The following is a 16938-nucleotide window of genomic DNA, read 5'->3' on the forward strand; positions in this document are numbered from 1 at the left end:
ACAAAGGGCTCAGGTGAGGCAAGTTGTCATAAATATAAAGGGAAGGGTAAACACCTTTAAAATCTCTCCTGGCCAGAGGAAAAACCCTTTCACCTGTAAAAGGTTAAGAAGTTAGGATAACCCTGCTGACACCTGACCAAAATGACCAATGAGGAGACAAGATACTTTCAAGGGGGGGGGACAAAGGTTCTCTCTGTCTGTGTGATGCTTTTGCCGGGAACAGAAAAGGAATGGAGTCTTAGAACTTAGTAAGTAATCTAGTTAGATATGCGTTAGATTCTGTTTTGTTTAAATGGCTGATAAAATAAGCTGTACTGAATTGAATATATAATCCTGTTTTTGTGTTTTTTTGTAACTTAAGGTTTTGCCTAGAGGGATTCTCTATGTTTAGAATCTGATTACCCTGTAAGGTACTTACCATCCTGATTTTACAGAGGTGATTCTTTTACCTTTTCTTTAATTAAAATTCTTCTTTTAAGAACCTGATTGCTTTTTCATTGTTCTTAAGATCCAAGGGTTTGGGTCTGTGCTCACCTATGCAAATTGGTGAGGATTTTTATCAAACCTTCCCCAGGAAAGGGGGTGTAGGGTTTGGGAGGATTCTGGGGGGAAAGACGTTTCCAAGCGGGCTCTTTCCCTGTTATATATTTGTTAGACGCTTGGTGGCAGCAATAAAGGTAAAATAGTTTGTACCTTGGGGAAGTTTTAACCTAAGCTGGTAAAAATAAGCTTAGGGGGTTTTTCATGCAGGTCCCCACATCTGTACCCTAGAGTTCAGAGTGGGGAAGGAACCTTGTCAAAAGTACATTCGTTGGAAAGGGAATAAGAGCATGAGTGACAAAGTGGGAATGATTTGTAATATTTTTAGGATTCTGATATGTGCCTCAGTTTCCTCCTACACCTTGCACAGCTACCTGGCAGGGAATGGGAGGATTAACTCTGCTGTCAGGACAAAATACAAGCCATAATGGGTGTGTCACCTAGCTGTCTGGGCCATTAAAGACCATGCTGAAACCAACCCAGATCAACAGAGGATCCAGCAAGACAAAGAGACACCCCAATGACTGAACAATCTACACTGAACAGCAGGAAAACCCAGCAGATGGGACATGTGCACTGAGCTGGAGAACCAATGGGGAAAGTGCTAGGCGATGGGGACAAGGACTGCCCTTTGGAGGGACTCGGGAGCAATCACCTGGGTGGACAAAAGGGACGAGAGAAGGAGCCAGAGAGGGAGACCATCACCTCATGGCACTGGTTTGACCACAATGGACCATGGTGTAACATCTGCCTCTCTGTTCTAACCCAAAGGACTTTCAGACTCTGTAGCCAGGTGACTCATAAACGGTAACCTTGTTTTGCAAAGGCTGCCTGTGTTGCTCTGAACGCTCACTGAGAGAATTATGCCCTGAAGGGGCACAGTACGATATTCACGCAGGACTCCCACTTGGCTGGATTCACTGCAGGGAGCCACGGAGACAGGAATCCCAGCCGCCAAAGGCCATAGACCAGACCCTGGGGCTCCATAACAGCGTGTACTTACACACATATGTATGCACCAGGGCCCCAGGAGTTCGCCTGCAAACCGGCAATGCCATGCAGTGTGTAATCAATGCCTTAATCTTCTCCAAGGTTTTGCTGACTCTTAGAAAAGAATAACAAAAATTAGAGAGGGAAATGTATTAAGAAATCCAGTCCATCACCCTGCCAGGGCAGGAATGTTTCCTACAGTGCGTTATCTGCTAATTCTCAAACCTCCCAAGTTCTGGGTCTTCCACTCCTCCCATTAAGAGATTATTTCACCCAGGTCTTGCCCCTCGGACTACCCTAAATAAGTTCTCACCCTTTGGTATGTCCAATCTGTTAACTCCCCCTACAGCACTGCCCTCTCCCCTGCACGTTACAGTACATCTGCACCACAAATTAAGGTCTGACTGCAGCATGGGTGGGCATAGCCACGCCAGTTTTAATGTAGCTGGCAGAGGTAACAGTGATAATGAGGACACGGCAGCATGGATATCAGCCCAGACCAGCTGCCCCAGGATAAGCCTGCCAGGGACCCTGAGTACACAGGTTGCTGGCCCATGCCAGGGGCCACACCGCCATGTCTTTACTGCTCTTGTTACCCATGCTAGCAGGATTAAAGCTGGCACTGGTATGCCTACTTGATTTGCAATGCAGGCCTACCCTGGACAGTGCTTACCCAATATGTAAGAGAGACACAAAACCTACATTAAAAAAACATTATTGAGGTTGTATCACGGACTTAAAAGTTAGGAAATGCCAGAGTTAAGGGTGTCTGTGCAACTTTCAAACTCTTGCCTATCTTCTCCAACCTGTCTCTGCCCCACCCCTGGTTCCAGTGCAACCCTTTACCTAGCTAGTCCCAGTATCCATTCTCAAGCTACTCATCTTACCCCCAATGTCCTTGCCTAGCAAACACTAGTCCCACCTCTCTGGAAGTACCATCCCAGGCTCCTCGCTCCTGGTCCCACGTTCCTTGCCCAGCCAGTATCAATTCCATCCCCCTTCCCCTCTGGCTCCTCATCCAATCTTCTCTCCATTTCCCCCTCCCCCACTTCGGTCCTTCAGTGCCGCCGAACACACCGGGGGTGAAGGACCCGCCGCCGCTTCTTCTGCTGCGGGTCTTTGGTGGCAATTCGGCGGCAGGAGTCCTTCCGCTCCATGTCTTCGGCGAATCCCTTTCCAATCTCCTCCAAACTGCATTCAGGCCCTGCCCCCAGGCTCCTGGCACTGCTGGCCGGCCCCACCTGTTTCCTGGGCACTCCAGACAGGCCTTGTGCCAGCAGGGAGAGCAGAGAGACTGTCTGGTGCCACTTACTACAACAGTTCCCGGTGACCAAATGCGGGACTAGACTCAGAACAACTCAAGACAATACCAATAACTGATCTTTTCCCAACAAACACATTTAACACCATCTAACAGACTGTCAAGCAAGGAACTTTTCCAGTAAAAGGCTCTATCCAGCGAGAGGGAAAAGAAATAAAAAGTTGTATAAACACTTTTTCTCCTAAGTTTCTAATGCAAGTCTGGGCTTTTCCTCCTTCTTCCAGGAGTTTAATAAAAGATTAAAAGTTGTTAATGGCGGTGGTTACAATAGAAGTAAGTCAGTGATAACTTGACACCAAACCTCAAAACACAGGTATCTGTTTAACATTATAAGAGTATAGAGGTTTTATTTATCCTGTTGAGCCCCTGCTTAGCAACAAAACCAACACACCTTTTCTGAGTGTCCTAAAGAAAACACTAAAAATATTCTTCTGAAGTACAGTAGTATCCTGCTGCTCATTACTTGGGAATGCATGATGAATACTTATTTCTCAGCCTGATTGACTTTGCTAAACTAGTTCCCTAAAAAAAAGTATTTTATTGCTGTTTTCTTTGCGTACTAATTTACCTGGTCACTTGGGCATTGTGCCTAGATTCCTGCATTTTTCTCATTAAGGAGACGCCCATATTGAAACTGAGACGTGAACACAGCCATTCTAAATGAACTATAGAAAATATTGTTACATCTAAATAGTTGGCTCAACTTTATGGTCCATGCTTCATTAATATTATTTGTTATGGGATAAGAGGGAAGGCCCTCTCATGGATCAGAAACTGGTTAAAAGATAGGAAACAAAGGGTAGGGAAAAAATGGTCGGTTTTCAGAATGGAGAGAGGTAAATAGTGGCGTTCCCCAGGGGTCTGTAGTGGGACCAGTCCTATTCCACATATTCATAAGTGATCTGGAAAAAGAGGTAAACAGTGAGGTGGCAAAATTTGCAGATACAAAATTACTCAAGATAGTTAAGTACAAAGTTGCCTGTGAAGAGTTACAAAGGGATCTCACAAAAGTGAGTGACTGGGCAACAAAATGGCAGATGAAACTGAATGTTGATAAATGCAAAGTAATGCACATTGGAAAACATAATCCCGACTATACATATAAAATGACAGGGACTAAATTAGCTGTTCGCACTCAAGAAAGAAATCTTGGAGTCATTGTGGATAGTTCTCTGAAAACATCCACTCAGTGTGCAGCAGCAGTCAAAAAAGCGAACAGAATGCTGGGAATCATTAGGAAAGGGATAGATAATAAGACAGAAAATATCCTATTGCCTCTCTATAAATCCATGGTATGTCCACACCTTGAATACTGCATGCAGCTATGGTCGCCCTATCTCAAAAAAGATATATTGGAACTGTAAAAGGTTCAGAAAAAGAGCAACAAAAATGGTCAGGGGTATGGAACAGCTTCCATATAAGGAGAGATTAATAAGACTGGGACTTTTCAGCATGGAAAAGAGACGACTAAGGGGGGATATGCTAGAGGTCTATAAAATCATGACTGGTGTGGAGAAAGTAAATGAGGAAGTGTTGTTTACTCCTTCTCATAATACAAGAACTAGGAGTCACCAAATGAAATCAATAGGCAGCAGGTTTAAAATAAACAAAACAAAGTATTTTTTCATACAACACAGTCAACCTGTGGAACTCTTAGCCAGAGGATGTTGTGAAGGCCAAGACTATAACAGGGGTCAAAAAAGAACTAGATAAATTCATGGCACATCGATTCATCAATGGCTATTAGCCAGGATGGGGAGAGATGAAAACCATGCTCTGAAGTGTCCCTAGCCTCTGTTTGCCAGAAGCTGGGAATGGGCAACCGGGGATGGATCACTTGACGATTCCGTGTTCTGTTCATTCCCTCTGAAGCACCTGGCATTGGCCACTGTCGGAAGACAGGGTACTGGGCTAGATGGACCATTGGTCAAACCCAGTATAGCCATTATGTTCTTATTATTTGTATTATTGCACTGCCTAGGACCTCTAGTCATAGACCAAGATCCCAAGTTGCTAGGCATAGAACAAAAAGATTGTCAGCTCTTTGAGGCAGGGATCATCTAAATATAAGTCAAGAGACAACAGACGGATGCAGACAAACCCATATGGGAGTACAAGGAAACAATAAGGCAATATTGGTCTCAGCATGACAGCAGCCTAGCCGGTTTTTGTAGGCATCGCGGCAAAGGAGAGTTTTAAGGAGGGTTTTTGAAGGAGGATAATGGGTTACTTTTGCTTCACAACACTCAGCTACACAAAACAGGAGGAGCAATGGATTTCACTGATAACGGTACTCATTTGAAAATGAAAACAAAGCTTTTTTGTAAAATCATGTAAATAAGGAGATAAAATACTTGTTATAAACCAGTAGTATATGCTGTGTAAAAAAAAGTTTATGATGTGCAAATATTGTTATGTACAATACAATTTGCTTGCAAAATATGCTTTGGACAAACAATAAACCCAACCCATGTGGTAATATAATCCTCTCTCATTTTGGTAAGATGATTAGTTATGTTTTTAATTTAGTCTTGTACACGCGACAGTGTAAGGGCCTTAAAAGTCCACTCAAACTGAGGCACTGCTCTTCCTTGCTTGCCCTAAGAAGTCGTATGTGATCTCTGAAATATCAAAAGCTTTATGAACACTTTCTGAGGAGAGCAGAGAGTAGAGTGCACTGTCTTTTTCTTGGTTCCGCTTCAGGAAGTCAGCAATCACTTTCCAGCGCGAGGCTTCAGACTCTTCATCTGCCCACTTGTGCTCTGGGAGGAAAGTGGACTGGAGAAGAGGGAAGACACAGTCATGGTACACCAGGAAAAACACAGACTTCAGAAATTCTTGGTCTCTCTAAAAGTAAGAAAATGAAATCGTTCAGAAAGGCCCCCGCAAAAGCCTGTGTGGTTTGAAAGCATTTCTAGTGAGTCATATGTACAAAACCAAAATGAGAAGATATAGTAATTCTGCTGACTGTTATTCCCAGTTCTCAGGAACATCTTTAGATATTCGGTGTTGAGAAACCCACGATGCTTCAAAAAATTACTGTCATGTAAATGCCAGCAGTGTTATCATGTACACTGATGTTTAGTGTGCCTAATTTGGTTTATTTTAAAATGTTTAACCCTAACTTTTCTTGCACTATACTTTAATGTACTAAAATACAGTGGGGCCAACAAGTACCAATTCTATTTCATGACACTCCTGATAAAACTGCCTTGATACAAATGGGCTCCTTTGTGAAAGAAGCTTAACTGAAAAAAGGAAATAACATGAAACTGTTAAGTGTAAAGGGAAAAACTGTGTGTGTCCTTTACTGCTCCTTTAATATCTACCCTATAGAGACAGTCTTAAAGCCCCTTTTCTTTTCCCCCAGAAAAATGTTTTTCCTGTTTGTGTTTTTACATTTGAAATACCAGGGATTTCCAGTCTTGTCTTCACTGGTTTTGCTGGAGGGAAGCTTATTTATTACGGGAAAAACTGATGTAATCTTTATACAGTATGTCAAGGACCTGATCCAAATCTCCCATTGACGTCAATGGCCTTTAGTTCAGGCCCCAACAAAACTACAAGGGGTACCTTTTTATTCTTAGCAGTTCAACTTTAAAAGCATGTGGCCTACAGCCAATAAAACATGTATGTTCAGTATTATTTGTTTATAAAACAAAATAGTCCGTCATACTACACTGACCAAAAACCACTAGGGGATATTTACATTTATGGACTATGAGGGTTGAAAGCAACCCATGACGATCCTATATTAACACTGAGGCAAGCTGGCTATAATTATAAGCTAACATCACATCCCTTCTTTGTTGCTTTGATACTATACTACAAGTGTGGATGAAAAAGGATGGGAAGAACTGCATTTATAGTACTTAATTCTTCTCATCCCATTTCTGTTAATGACAGAAATCAGTTTAGAAGTAAGTACTATAATCATTTTAGCGACAGAAATTATTCCATCGAGTTACAGCACTGTAGCGGGGTGGTCACCCCGCTCCTGCCCGGAAGGGGTTAAATGCAGCCCCAGGGGAGGGCTGTGGCTGGGGAAGGCTGAAGGGAGAAGCAGCCTCAGCTGTGGCCACGCCCCAATCAGGGCCTAGCTGGCCCTTATAAGAGGGCAGTGGGCCAGGAGCAAACAGTCTCTCTCTGTCTCTAGAGGGAGAAGGCCTGACTGCTGGGAAGCTGAATAGAGTACCTGAGGGGAGCAGGGCTGGGGAATATGGCAAGGGAGCTCCCGCCTGGAAAAGCCCCAGGCTGCAGCCTTGTTAAAGGCCAGAAAGGTGCAAGGATGCGGCCCAGGGTAGGCAGAGGCAGCTGGTCCAAACCCCCCTTGCCTGTGATGATTGGCTTTTACTGACTGCAGTCGGCCCCAGTGAAAGGGGGCTAGATGGTGACTGGCAGTAGCCACTGAAGCGAGGTGGGGATAGTGGCTGGGGGTTTCCCTGTGTGGAGAGACCCAGAGAGCGGGTGTAATGCCAGGGGGCAGCGCCCAAGCACAAAGGACATCGGGTCTGGGAGGGACAGGGGGGCTAGGCGCAGCAAGGCACCAGCCTGCAGAGGGCACTCTGGGTCAAAAGAGCTAATTCCCAGGACGACTGACAGGTGGCGCTGCAGGGGTGAGTCTCGCCCTGTTACAAGCACTGATAGAAATACCTTTGGCTTGGATAAGATTTAATATCGCATACAGAAAATCTGTTATTACCTTTTCTGATCGCTTTAATGTGCTTTCCTTTTCTGCCCAAGCACTCTAAAATAAAATGCAGAACTTGACATCAGACTGAGTTTGGAAAACTGTGAAGATGCATTTAAGGACATTTTTTGAGCTGCAAAAGACATTTCTTTGACTTGATTCAATCCAGTTGATACTTGGAGTATTGTCCTCAGACATCAAAGAGCAGACGAGGCCACAAAACAGGATGCAGAGATTTCTAGCACAAATCTGGGATCTGTCCTCCCTCCACCTATCTTTCTAGTCACTGCCATACATTCTCCAGAACAAGTGTGTTTAGCAGGACAGGACTTGGACTGGAAGGATGAGAGGGAAATGACAGAGAGAAAGAGAGCAGGGGGAGGAGAAAAGTTTTTCCTGGAACTTTTAAGTACCTCTGGGAGACCAGAGAGTGACCCCCCACTCAATACTCTAACATTCTTCTCACCATCTGGGAAATGTCATGGACCCAAAGAGGACAAGGAGGATTCAAGGAATAAATAAAGGTGGTTTCCATGTCCCTTTTGTCAAGGGGGTGCATAATTATGGTCATTTCCAGGAGCAGTGGTAATCTGCAGGGAGTTTTGATGAAGTCAGCTCAGTCTATTCCCAAAATCAATTAGATTTCATTGGGGGAATTTTTGCCAAAATCTACGGTGTTTCAATGGGGAATTTTATAAGAGTTTATTTTTTGTTTAGTTCACATCTGAACTTTGCCTTCCTTATGTTTAAGGAATCTAAATGTGTATTATCATTATTTAAACGAATGACTGCTGGACCAAATTGTATAGAAATCACCAGAAGTTGCCCCTAACTAGTTAGAACCCCATTAAAAATAATCTAAGGTCAATCATTTTTTAAGAAAACAATTCTAACACAGTTTGGGCCTTCTTCAGACTGGGTGACCAAACAGTGTTGTAACATTTAACTTTGGTTCCTTAATTTGGACTGAGGTGAGTGTAGACAAGGAGAAAACCTGAAGACTGCAAATAATTGAATTTATTTAAATTGTCACTATTAAAAAAAAATTGTAAATTTTTAATTTGCAACCTTATTTTTGAAGAACATCAACCATATGGCTGAACAGTAAATGTTTCTGCTAAGACGATTAGCAATCAACTTGCTTAATACCACTTTGAGATCATCGTGGCAGCTCGTATCTCAGAGTTACTACTACAGTGTGTCTGCAGACTCAGGAAGACAGCAGTGCACTGGTTTACATCTGCAAGGTTATATTCACAACTACACAGGTTTAATATTTTTTATTGAAACCCTACATTTTGCAGATAACATTGGAATGCCAAATACTTTCTGATGCCACAAAAATCTGCATTTTACTTGGTGGGCATGTCCATTTCCCTGACAGAAGAACACCAGTTGTGTACTGGTTGAATTTAATCCATTAACAAATTGTGAAGAGCAGTAAATATGAAAAAAAGAAAGATGTTAGTAAAATTAAAGTCTGCTTTTAAACTGTACTATTTCAATTCATTTGTTCAGTTCTTTCCTGTTAAATAGTTCACCCTTGCCCCACTCCCAAAAGAATCCGTCTCCAGACACTATGGGAAAATTTTGAAGTAGTATTTATACATCTTTCTGCTTTGCTTCTGTCACATGTACTTGATTGCCTTCCTTAATTATGATGTAAATGAGTAAAAAAGGAATGTAGGCTCATCGAATCTGCACATGCTTGAAAGAACTGTAGTTTCTCTGTCATTTGCTTTTTCCATTTACTACTTACAAGACAACAAAAAAACCTCACCAAATCACTTGTAATACCTTAAAAGCCTACAAGTGTCATAACAATATACTATGTATTACATACCCTAAGTGCATCCATAAGGTCAGGCTGCTCCATGAGTTTGGGGAAAGTTGCTAAAATAGGATTACTGATTAAATCTGAAATGGAAAACAATTATCTCTATTATGATTAATGAGATTTTAAATAAGATTACAATTACATCCGCACTAAAAATGATTCAGAATTTCAGCATTAAAAATATCATTGCACTTTCTCATGATTTTGAGTAGTACCCCTGAACACAGTAACAAAGAGGAGTCCGGTGGCACTTTAAAGACTAACAGATTGAACACAATGTAAACTATTGTACTGTTCTATTGTATCCACATTTTAAAGGTGAAATACTCAAGGTTTAGTAAATATTAGTAATTGACCATTTTCAAAATGTATCAGGAAAATGAAATACTGAATTCTTTTTATAGAGTTTAATAGGCATTTTAAACTGCCTAATTCAGGAGTATTCGTTATTTAAAGAAATATACAAATAACTTTTACATAACTCTGAACAATATCCATCTTGCCTGGTTTTCCCTACACAGAAAAAGGTATAATGAGATCCATTGGTTGGAAGCTGAATCTAGAAAAAATTAGACTAGAAAAAAAAGAAGAGTTACTTACTTTTCCGTAACTGTTGTTCTTCGACATGTGTTGCACACGTCCATTCCACTGTAGGTGTGTGCGTACCTCATGCACAGTTGACAGGGAACATTTTCCCTCAGTTACAATGACTTGAGTGCCCTCTGCCACAGTGCACCACTGCAGAATAAGGGAGACGTGGGCTTGCGGTCTACCTGACCAGTGATTGCAGAACGATCTGTCCAAAACTGGCATCATTCCTGAACTAATGGGAAATGGCATAATGAGCAGCAAAAGCGTGAACTGATGATCAGGTTGCTGCCTGACAAACGTCTTGAACAGGAATTTGCACTAGGAAGGCCCCTGATGCTGCTTGCATTCTAATCAAATGAGTCAATACTCTTGGGGGTGTTGTGACATTAGCTGACTGGCAGCACAACCGAATGCAAAAGGAAATCCATCAGGAAATCTTCGGAGTGGAAACCGATTTGCCGTTTGCCCTGTCTGCAGTTGCAACAAATAACTGAGGACCAAAATGGTCCGGTGTGGTTGAAGTAGAAAGCCAATGCTTTTCTCATGTCCAAAAAATGAAGCTTTTGCTCATCTGTGTGCATATAAGGCTTTTGGAAGAACATTGGCAAATACATTTCCTGGTTCATGTGGAAATTGGAAACCACGTTTGTCAAGAATTTCGGATGAGGACATAGGTAAACTCTGTTTTTATGGGCAACTGTGTACAAAAGTCCTGAGACCAAGGCTCTCAGTTTGCCCACTCCCCTTGTGAGGTTATTGGAACCATAAACACCACTTTCATAGAGAAGTGGAGTAGGAAGTATGCCACAACAGCTTCAAGGGGAGGCCCCATTAACTTTGTTAGCATGAGGTTGGGATCCCATGGCAGAACAGGTTGTTGAACCAGAGGGCATAATCTGTGCAGCCCTTTTAGAAATATTATAGTTATGGGGCTGGAAAAAAACAACAGTCTATTCCCAGTGGAGGGTGGAATGCTGAAATAGCTGCCAAATGTACTTTAATGGAACTAACCGATAGGCCTTGATGTTTTTGGTGCAACAGATAATCCACAATGTGGTTAATGGAAACCTGCCTTGGAGACCTCTGCTGAAACCAGACAGTTTCCATTTGGCCAGATAAATACACCTAGTTGAAGGCTTTCTGCTCTTCAGAAGCACCTCCTGAATGTTTTTCGGTCGAGTCACTTCTAGTTAGCCATGAAGCATCCATGCCATCAAGTGGAGGGCCTGTAGGTTGGGATGGAGAAGGCAGCTGTGGTACTGAGAAATCGCATCAGAATCTAATGAGAGAGGTGAAAGAGGCCTCACCAACAATGCTAGCAAGGCCATGCTGGTGCTATTAGAATGAGGCAAGCATGATCCTACCTGGCCTTGAATAGAACTCCGGATAGTAATGGTTTTGGAGGACAGGCATACAGCAGGGAGTTTCTCCATGATAGCTGGAAAGTGTCCATCAAAGATGCAGGGCTGTGACCCCCCTTGGGAGCAGAACTGATGGCATTTTCTGTTGGTCTTTGTTGTAAACAGGTCCACTTGGGGAATTCCCACAGCTGGAAGATGGGCCTGGCTGTGTCTGGCTCGTAGTGAGCGGAGAAAGATCTGCGTAGGTGATCTGCCAGTGTGTTCTACTCTCTCAGGCTGTAAATCACTTTGAGGTAACGGAACTGGTTATGCAGATCTCCCAGAGCAGAACTGCCCCCGATACAGTTGGGACGAACGCACCCCTCACTGTCTGTTTACGTAAAACATAGGTGCTGTATTGTCCATTAACACTGGCACACTTTCCCCCAGAATACTTGGGCGAAAGGCTGAACAGGCTACACAGATAGCACGTAGTTCCCTGATGTTTACATCAGCCCTCGGCTCCTGTGAGGACCATAGCCCTTGGGTTTGTAGGGTTCCAATATGTGCCACCCAACCCAGGGGTGGGGCATCTGTGATCAGTGTGAGCGCCGGCTGCAGAAAAACGAAGGGGTTCCCATGCTAACATTCTGAGGGCCTGTCCACCAATCCAGGGAGGACCAAACTACCTCTGGAATGTGAATTGCTTTGTCTAAACAATGTCAACAGGGCATACATTGACGCTAGTCATCCTTGAGGCCTCCTGAGGTGAAGGCTGGCATGCTGTACCACATACGTACATGCTGCCATGTGCCCCAGAAGTCTGAGGAAAGTGCTCACTGTGGTAATGGGATGCACTTTTCGATGCAATAATAGGTTTTGGAGAGTTTGGAACCTTTACTGGGGCACAAACGCTCTGGCTTTTGTAGCATCCAGTAGTGCTCTGATAAACTCTATTCTTTGCACAGGTTCTAGAATTGATTTGTCCTGAGTAATACCTCCAGTGCATTGAAGGTCGACTGAATGATTGCCATGTGGGACAGAACTTGAGATCGAGACCTGCCCCTTACTGGCCAGTCTCCCAGGTAGGAAAAGACATGGATTCCCAATCTCCTTTGATACACAGCTACCAGCACCAAGCATTTAATGAAAGATATTACTTCACCATCTTATCTCTCTAATATCCTGGGATCAACACAGCTACAACTACACTGCATAAAGCAGTTCTTGGTGAGCCTTGTAATCCTCTGGCAGGGGAGAATCGCTCACCATCTCTACAGCCTCACCTCTTGATGAGGATGCTGAGGCAATGGCTGACCTGCCTCTGCTGGAGGAGAAGCTGTCTGAGCAACTTCCAGTTGCCTGATACTGGGCATGGGGGAACATTGTGTGCAGTGCCAATGACCTCTGTGCACCCTCGAAGAAGCCAACTCTGATGGATGAGGAGAGGCCCTAGCAGGGGGAGAGACACCTCATGGCATCCAGAACAGCCACTGATATGGTGGTGGTGGTGGTGGGCCCCATAGCTGTGCTGGCCATTGCCCCTTACTGGGACTGTTGAGACATTCATGGACCCTACAGCTCAGATGGAGGATAAGCTTCCTGTCTGGTATGGGACACGAAAGATCCCACTTCAGAATCTGATGAAGATGACTGAGTGCCGTGACAATGGTGGAGCTGAATCCATGTGGACCAGGGATATTAACAGTGGCTTTCCCCTGGAAGATACCAGCCTCCTAGGCACTGGTACCCCATGTTTCTGCAGGGCTGGTGCAGGGATCTCAGTTGCTGATAGCAGCTGAAACCCTTCTTGCATTACTAGGGACACTGGAGCCGAGAGAAGGTGTCTAGATCTCTGGCGGCAGCATAGGCTTCCAGTGTCGTCAGTACTGGAACTGGATCCTGGGTCTGATTAACAGAAATTTCAGGCGTTGGCTTTGACGGACCTGACATAGGTTCCAGAGTCAACTAGCCCCCCTTTGCAGGAGAGGAGCACTCTGGGGAATGCTTTCCCTCAGAGTCCCTGGCAGGGGCCTTGCTTTTAGCGGGCCTTGGTACCAAAAGTCTTGCTGAGCAAGGTACCATGTCTTTGGCAGCTCTGTGTCTCTCCTTTGGTACCAGAGACACTGAACGTGGAGCTGAAGACATCTCAGGAGGCACACTAGCCAGGGCATTGGAGCTGTTCTTCGGCTCTGCTCCAGCTCCAGGCAAAAACCTGCAGCTCCTCTGCTCTGGAGCTGCTCCACGCTCCAGCCCCGGGCTCCGCTCCAAAGCCCTGGCACTAAGTATTGATGCCCCTCTCAGAGAATGCTCTGAACATGACAGCTCCAATGGAGGGCCAAGTGCTGTCTTCATAAGGAGACACTTAAGCCTCACTGCTGTATTCTTTTTTGAGCACAGCTTAAACCCTCTACAAGCGTAACACTTGTCACTGGCCTAGGCCTCCCCCAGCTGGGGTGTGGATTACTGACCGGCATCAGTCTGGCACAGGACCAGCAGGACTTAAACGCTGGGGAGCAAGGCATGACTCTGGTCCTGAAAACCAAATCTGGTCCAAAACAGACCTAGCAGCTAAAAGCCTACCACTAACTGAATACTAAATAAACTCACTACTAAGCATTAAATGAGAAACAGACTATAAACAAAGAGTGAGCGAGATAAACTTGTGATAGCAAGAGTGGAAGCACTCCTACAGTCACTGACGATAGAAAGAACTGAGGGATGGCTCTGCCCTCTTATATTGGCACACGGTGGCGCGTGGTGACAGAGGGCATTCAACCCACCCCAACAGGTACTACTGAGGGAAAAAGTTCTCTGATAACTGTGCACAAGGCATGCACACACCTATAGTGGAATGGACATGTGCAATCACTCAAAGAAGAATAAGGCAGAAACTTTTAACAGTAAGGGTAACTGACCACTGGAACAACTTATTAAAGATGTGGAGGATTCTCCATCACTTGGAGTCTCTAAATAAAGAGACCGTGTCTTTCCAAAAGACATGCTATAGCTCAAATTGAAGTTATTAGTTATTGCAGGAATCACTGTGTGAGATTCTCTGGGCTGTTAAGCAGGAGGTCACATTCAATGATCACAACGGTCCCTTCTGGCCTTAAACTCATTTAGTAGATTATTGGTTTTTTATCTTCAGAGTCTAATTTAATAAAATAATAATGAGAGGTTATATATGCTAAAAATTAAAGAAAGGGTCTTATTTTAAGATGTGCTGAGTATCCACAACACAGATTACCTCTCGGGAAGCCATGATGGGAATTATGACTTTGAGCACCTTTGAAAATTAAACGTATTTGGGTATCTAAATATGAACTAGAAATGTTGGCTTCATTTTATTGGTAAGAGCACTACAGAAGTCCTTACCCTGGGAGTAGCCTGTACATTATTTAGAAAGTCTAGGGGGGAGATAGAGAAGAAAGCCTCATTCTAAAGTATGAATAAATATCAACCTACTACACCATGGTTAACACTCGTAATGTATTACATTGTGGCTTTTTTAAATAGTCACAATTAGAGAACACAGTAAAATTGTTATACTTTTACTGAAAGGAATATGTCTGAACCTGTATCTATTAAGATTCATTGATTTTATTCTTTCTGCTGTCAGACATAGGTTTTAAGAGCTCCTCTACTCCTCTCCTACGTACCCTCATGATTAGGGAAACATGAGAAGAATTATTAACCATAATGATAGAACCACTCTCCAGTTTGCTTGCAGATATCATGAGAATATACACATCAAAAATAAACAAGTTAGGTTTGGATCCTGACAGTTAAAGGCCCTTGTAAACATTTTCAAGAGTGAAAAAAGCCCTCCTTTAGGGACATTCCCTGTCATGCTGTACACTGCAGAAATGCATACTCAGCATTGTTAAAGCATTGCAGCAGAATTTGGAGATAACCTGGAAACATAGGAAATGCAACACTGTGATTCTGAGTGATGAGGAATTCCTAACTCCTCAGTGAATGTTTGGTGAATAAGGACCACAAGTGTTGCAACAAATACTTTTTTCAAAATAATTTTTTACAGTAGACTTTTACACTTCACTGAAAAAACTATGCTTGCAACGTTTGCATTCCACTGCGAGAACTTTAGTCAAATATGACAACTCATTTGATGCAAGTTAAAATATTACTAGCCTGAAATACAAATACAAACAAACTTTAAAAAAAGACTCTTGAGTAGAAACAAGGGACTCTAAAAATGGCTGAAGGAGAAGAAAACAGGAGTACTTGTGGCACCTGTTCTTTTTGCGGATACAGACTAACACGGCTGCTACTCTGAAACCTGAAGGAGAAGAGGTTTCATTCAGTTTCCTCTGGAAACTGCAAATGAAGTTCCTCCAGACTGAATGGTTATAGAATGTCTATACAACTCTAGATACGGTGTGCTACTTTCATTCATACTTCTTAAAATTGGAACATGTAGGTTAAACAGCATAAGACGGCAGGAAACATAAGGCAGTTAACACAATGGGCCCCAGATCTTTCTTAAACTGGAGTTAATGACAAATGATTACATTACAAAAACAACACACTGCCATCCTAATTGGCTGAGATCTATTACATTGTGCAAATCTTTAAACTTCTTTTTAGAAAAGTAAAATATATACAAACTTGGGTGCATGTAATATACTATATTCTGCTAGGCCTAACTTCTAGTAATTCTGCAAACATTCTCTTCCTGAAAAAGTGACCAGAAGCAGAGAGTACCAACACTACCTTTTCCCATCTGACTCTTTTTCACTAGAACAACAATTCTTACCAGCACTTTGCATGCTTATTCTGTCCTTCAGGAGCACATCACTGAGAATTTGTCGATAAAATATCAAGAGATGAATGTAGCACATACTGCCAATTAACGTTTCTGGTAGCAGACTGTTAGAAAGAGAAAATAAAAAGTTATAGATTTGTTTTCAAAACAACTCATGCAATGCATTCCCATAAGCTGGAAAACATATTACAGCCATATCAATGTATGTGAATAAACATATATTATATGAAGTTACAGATTCACAAAGCCATCACTATGACCATGTGTTTTATACATAGACTGTGAGAAGCAGTTCAGTGCCACCAATAAATGACTCAGACTGTTTAGAATCAGGAAAAAATTGAGAGCTAGTCAAAAGTATTGTGAGTTTGATTGTGTAAATGGAAGAACAGTCATTAAAATGCACATCTAATTTCAGATTTTTCCCAGGCAGCAACATATTTAAACCCTACCCAGGAGACACTTTGGAGAGACTAAATTGTTCTTTAAAGGGTCTGATTCTTCTTCCGATGAAGTCCATGGCAAAACACCCATTGACTACAAAGGGGGAGGATCAAGCCATAATTGCCAAATTAGTTTATATAGCAACTGCTGCAGTATTGTCCGTCTAAATTCAGATCCCACTCTTAAAGAAGCTTACTCTCCAATACAAAGTATAAATTATGTATGAATCTTGAAATAGTAACCATGTACATTCTAAGGGCCAAAAGAGTTCTCCAAGTGCCTATGTTTAATTCACACACATGCCATATGCTGACCTTCACCAAAGCACCAAAAAATATTCTCTTGACTTCCAAAGTCTAGGCCAGATGTTCAGTTGGGGTAAATGCCTTGGCTCCT

The 16938-nt window shown here is 42.9% G+C and overlaps 1 protein-coding gene across 3 annotated transcripts in view; it reads right to left on the reverse strand.

Moving 5' to 3' along the window:
• Positions 1 to 5226: 5226 nt before the first annotated feature.
• Positions 5227 to 16938, reverse strand: part of NPHP1 (nephrocystin 1) — a 37115-nt gene continuing 25403 nt past the window's right edge. Inside the window, exons 17-20 of one of the 3 annotated variants that reach the window (XM_073339800.1) lie at positions 16090 to 16202; positions 9385 to 9458; positions 7554 to 7598; positions 5227 to 5629 (exon numbers count right to left, since the gene is read on the reverse strand). In XM_073339800.1, the coding sequence (XP_073195901.1) occupies positions 5420 to 5629; positions 7554 to 7598; positions 9385 to 9458; positions 16090 to 16202 (442 nt within the window). In that variant the 3' untranslated portion in view covers positions 5227 to 5419. Of the gene's footprint in view, positions 5699 to 7553; positions 7599 to 9384; positions 9459 to 16089; positions 16203 to 16938 lie in introns of all 3 variants that reach the window. The other 2 variants (XM_073339798.1, XM_073339799.1) reach the window with 2 other exon arrangements.

Source organism: Lepidochelys kempii, chromosome 3 (genome assembly GCF_965140265.1).
Source record: "Lepidochelys kempii isolate rLepKem1 chromosome 3, rLepKem1.hap2, whole genome shotgun sequence".
In the NCBI taxonomy this organism is placed as follows: domain Eukaryota; kingdom Metazoa; phylum Chordata; order Testudines; family Cheloniidae; genus Lepidochelys; species Lepidochelys kempii.